Below are 4,872 nucleotides of genomic sequence, written 5' to 3'. Positions count from 1 at the left end.
ATAAAATTTTAATAAAAATTATAAAATAAATATTTATTATAATTAAAAAATATTTATTATTATAATTAAAACTATGAACATAAAATTATATTTTTCTATTTTATTGTTGTAGAAAGTCAATTCTTTTTATATATATTATATATATTTGTATGTATATATATCATGAAGAAATTTAATATATTCATAATATATCTTTAAAGATTGATTCTAGAAGAGAAACAAACACAAATATAAAAAAATATCAGTTAAAGATTATTTATTAAATTATAAATAATTTAAATTTGCTTTGATGAAGTGAAGCAAAGACATATAGCTGTTTCATTTTATTTCGATATTTCTTTTTTTGTCTAACGCAAATTTAATAAATAATTTTCAACCAATATTTATATATCAAATTTATATTTGTTTTAAAGTCTAAAATCGATTTTTCAAAGATGTCCCATGAATATATTAATAAATAAGAATTATTCATCCATTAATTTTATTTTTTAATAACATTTATAAATAGTTCATAAACAATTTTTGATTTTTCCTGAAAAAAAATAGATACTCTTTTGAGCTATATTTTTTAAATATATATTAATTTTTAAATTTTTATGTATTGAATTATATACATCTTATAAATTTTATCGAAATCGATTAATATTGCTATTGCTAAGCTACAAACATTAAAAGTAATGAAAATCAGTTTTTCTAATGACTAATTTTTCATATTTAAAAATATAAAGATTTTTATATTTCTTGATGTTTATTATTTGTTTATGCCTCAATCGATTCCAATAAAATTTATATATATAATAAATATATAAATATATATTGTATTTTACTAACTTAAAATGATAAGAAGAAGTTTTTAAACTTTTATTAAAGATTCAGATGAAAAAGTTAAAAGATAAAAAAAAAATGTTTTTTATTATTTTATTCACAATTTCAATAAATTGCAATTTTTTCAAAAATTTTTTACACTTCATCTAATAAACTAGATTCATTTAACTCTTTGAAAAAATTCAAATCATTAAGTCCAAAAGAATTATTGTGTTTTAAAGAGCATATTAATATTTTTTTAATTGATTGTATATATTATATAAATTTGCAATATGATGTAAAAAAAAAATTAATTTAAACAACAAATATATCTTTCACGTTAAAAATTTTTTTTAATGTTTCAAAATATACATGTTATAGATATTTTTATTTTGCAAGCATATTTGTATGCTTCCTCTTACTCACATTCGCCTACCTTGAAAAGTCTTTATTTATACTTATTTTTGACACTAAATAGAGTGCACAAAATGTTCATGTCAACTTTAAAGAACACAGCATAAAGGCAGCATAGGAATGCTCAAGATGCTCCTTATAATACATTCAGAAATAAATTCATTTAATCGCTGATTTATAACAATATCAACGATTTTATAATATTATTATTTCACTATATTTGTGTGCCCAATAATTTGTTTTATTATTTACCAAGCTAATGGTATATAAATAAAATGGAATTTTTATAGGACACAAATCAATCTATTATTTAAATAGATTAAATTTATTTAATGTCAGTTAAGGCCAGATGAAGATCTTAAAAAGGCATATAATCCTAAGGCCAAAATTGTTACTACTGTGATTGTTTTGTAACTTCTGATACGGTATGGTATCCTTGGTACTAATTGCACAATTCTAAGTTGACGTTGTTTTTCCCTCTCTTGACGACTTGCTTCTGCTTTTGCTTTCCATTCTTGTTCTTTAGATTTTCGTTTTTGGTCATATTCTCTAACGTCATTATTTATAGATTCAGGAGGATATTGACGATATAAATTTTTAGCTTCAACAAGTAATTTCTCAAAAGGTAAATCATCGGGCAACTATAAATAAAAAATATTTTAATATTAAATGAATAATATAGCTACAATTTTATTTCATTCATATTATCAATATTAAACATTACTTACAGTACATAAAACTTTATGTGTATGACCCATATCTGGTGTAGTATTAAAAATTTCTGTTGCTCTATGTGCTACAATCACAGTACTTAGATAAAGAGGCATTAATGGTGGACTGCCAAGAAAATAATCAAATAATCTATGTAGCAACTTTCTATTTTCTGCATATTTGTGCGCATACCATGTTGTATATTCAGCCAATGCAAAATGTGGAAATAATTCTACACTATAATCAAAAAATAGATTTAATAGATGATTTATCTACAAATAATTATATAAAATATATATTTATTATACAAACTTTTCCAAATGTTCTAATAAAGTGGGATGTACTCTTTCTAAAAGTGCAAATATATAAAATAATTCTTGATTTACTTTCTCCATTGTCTTCTCCATAAATCTTTCAAGAAATTCTAAAGAAATGCTCTCAAGTACATGCAAACCTTTTTCTAAGCCCATGACAAGAAGAACAGTTGCTGCTATATCATTATAACCCTGGTAATAACTAAGTACGTATTATTTTATTTTGTATTATCAATATATATGTGTTTATAGCAAATGTTTCAAAAATTATAATAAAATAAAAATATTGCATAATATATTAAATGTATATAATACTAACTTTAGCATAGAATGTTTATGAAGAACCCAACACATTATTTGAGTCAACTGTTCATGGAAGTCATCTATTTCATGTTGTGTAGCATTTTGTGAAATATGACTTCCACTACGTGCAACATCCTTCAATATTTGTTGGTAGACTTCATTAGGTATGTGATTATGTATAGTTTCTAATCCAGTTATAGAAAAATTTTCTTCTGAGAGTCGTAATAATTTTGGCCATAGAATCCTTCGTATCTCATCTACAAATAATCTTTATGATTTCAAGATTTAATTATGAAGTATAAAATCATTTTCAATAAGAAACCTATAATTTTATGTTTTATTATTTTGAGTAAAATTGTACAAATTTTCATTTAATGAAGGTATAAAAACAAATTACACTATATTATCCATATAAATATTCCTTCTTTATAATAATACATGATCATAATGAAATACCATGAACTAAACCCTCACTGCTGCAACCGAGTAGTTTGAGTTCTCCTAATGTTAAATTTGGATTAACGATGCTTCCTCGAATAACACTTATCTTGATCCGTTCTGTATTAGTCAATATGTCTGTATCATCAAAATTATATTCTAATGAACTGTTATCATCTTCATGATTCAACACTCCGTTTTGTTTACCTGACGAACTAAAGTTTGCGATGTCAGGTATTCGTGGTATAATGTCATCATACCATGCTTTTGTAGAATCTGATATTCTTACGAGAGGTATATTATTTTTGGAATCGGAAATTTCCTCTTCCTTTGATACGAGATTTATGGTTTCGATTACATTTCTTCGTCTAAGTTTCAGGTTATGGTTTTCAATAGGAATTGACATTTCCGTAAACGTTTCTGGAACACTAGAATCCAAAGATATTTCGTCTTCTTTGTGCTCCATATTACTCGATAAAATAAATTTATACGAAAAATTTTTCAAAATATTTCATTGTACAAAAAATTTACTGAAAACTCCCGGAACATCTGACAGAACAATGACAGTCTGTCAAGAAACATACATTGATCACCGTCACTAATTCGTAAAAGAATTCAATTGCTTATCAACTGAAATTGAATAGACATTGACGTGGCTTATCGTTTTCTTTGCTTTCATACACCACAGAAAAGATATAAAATAGATATGTTACGCAGTTTGGGGCCTTAGAAGGCCCCTTATTATTTTAATTGTTTTTAATATCATTGATTTAATATAAAATAATATTATAATCCAAATAAAACATAAACAGCAAACTTGTTTGTGATTACAAATCAAAACAAACCTAACATTACATATAACGAATGTCAATAAATAATACTCTATACGTTATATTTACAATTATAAAAAATAAAAATTTATATTTTACTATATACTTTCATATAATTATTATTATATATTATAATTTATTTTAATTTTGATTATTATTTACTAAACAAATATAGATAAATGTAGATTATTATTTGTATATATATATAATCATATTTTAAATCAGTAACATTAAAACTGACACAAAATATTTTTAAACTTAACATATACGATATAAATTTTTATCGAGTGATAGATCTATATTATATCTAGTTGTGATGTAACTTGATGTTCGTTTATGTCGCTTCAGTCGTTGTTGAATAGTATTGTAAATATACTTAAAGATCATATTACGATTTATTGCAGTAAGAAATATATATTGTGAAATTAATATTTTTGCCTGGAAGGTTATAATTAGAATTTAAAAAATGGCCAATATTCTATATAATTTCATTTTTAAAAGATCCTCTACATTTACCATGGCTATTATAGCTAGCAGTTTTTTCTTTGAACGAGCATTTGATCTAATTTCGAATGAAATGTTCGAACAAATTAATAAGGGGGTATGTATTTATATAAAAAATATTGTTTAATATTAACGTTATAAACACATATTTAAAAATATATATAAATTCTTTATATAATAAATTGAAATAATAAAAGAATAATTATTTGATTTATTATTTTTTATATTGCATATGTGTATAATTTCATATTTAAAATATATTTTGTTTTTAAAAATTTAATGATATATTGTTTAGCATTATGATATTAAAATGATACAATTTAAATACGATTTAATATTTATTTTTTATAATGTTATTATATGTAGTTTTATTAATCTTAATAGAAAGTATTATATAATAATTTTGTATATTAATAATATTAAATTTTGTATATAATAATATTGTATATAATAATATTAATTGTTAGATTTTATATAATAATAAAAAATAATAATTTTTTAAAAATAATTTTAATATAATTTAATATAATTTAAATATAATTTTTTAAAAATAT

At 22.2% G+C, this 4,872-nt stretch overlaps 2 protein-coding genes across 3 annotated transcripts in view; one reads left to right on the top strand and one right to left on the bottom strand.

Annotated features, from left to right (window-relative positions):
* Positions 1 to 1,133: 1,133 nt before the first annotated feature.
* On the bottom strand, positions 1,134 to 3,877 carry LOC102676838 (TBC1 domain family member 20). 2 transcript variants are annotated; one of them, XM_006622453.2, is made up of 6 exons: positions 3,192 to 3,877; positions 3,003 to 3,122; positions 2,563 to 2,803; positions 2,242 to 2,445; positions 1,947 to 2,166; positions 1,134 to 1,859 (listed from the first exon to the last, which is right to left on the bottom strand). In XM_006622453.2, the coding sequence occupies exons 1-6, from the start codon at positions 3,448 to 3,450 to the stop codon at positions 1,554 to 1,556; spliced, it is 1,350 nt and encodes a 449-aa protein (XP_006622516.1). In that variant the 5' UTR covers positions 3,451 to 3,877; the 3' UTR covers positions 1,134 to 1,553. The 2 variants fall into 2 exon arrangements, with proteins under 2 accessions (XP_006622516.1, XP_006622515.1); XM_006622452.2 differs by having other exon boundaries at positions 3,003 to 3,876.
* Positions 3,878 to 4,044: 167 nt separating this feature from the next.
* The window catches only part of LOC102676701 (cytochrome b-c1 complex subunit 9), a 1,487-nt gene continuing 659 nt past the window's right edge, over positions 4,045 to 4,872 (top strand). The window contains exons 1-2 of the mRNA XM_006622451.2: positions 4,045 to 4,180; positions 4,260 to 4,415. Of these exons, the coding sequence (XP_006622514.1) occupies positions 4,281 to 4,415 (135 nt within the window). The 5' untranslated portion in view covers positions 4,045 to 4,180; positions 4,260 to 4,280. The remainder of the gene's footprint in view (positions 4,181 to 4,259; positions 4,416 to 4,872) is intronic.

Source organism: Apis dorsata, unplaced genomic scaffold (assembly GCF_000469605.1).
Source record: "Apis dorsata unplaced genomic scaffold, Apis dorsata 1.3 scaffold_691, whole genome shotgun sequence".
Lineage (NCBI taxonomy): Eukaryota > Metazoa > Arthropoda > Insecta > Hymenoptera > Apidae > Apis > Apis dorsata.
The sequence above is the reverse complement of the archived record's forward strand: the minus strand, read 5'-3'. Positions and strand labels throughout refer to the sequence as shown.

What these genes read in the sequence shown, in the direction of transcription:
- LOC102676838 (XM_006622452.2), bottom strand. Translation starts at nt 3,450, where the DNA reads ATGGAGCACAAAGAAGACGAAATATCTTTGGATTCTAGTGTTCCAGAA. An exon ending in CAGTGAGGGTTTAGTTCATG is followed by an intron (nt 2,804 to 3,002) that starts GTATTTCATTAT and finishes GATTATTTGTAG; the next exon opens with ATGAGATACGAAGGATTCTA. An exon ending in CATAAACATTCTATGCTAAA is followed by an intron (nt 2,446 to 2,562) that starts GTTAGTATTATA and finishes ATACGTACTTAG; the next exon opens with TTATTACCAGGGTTATAATG.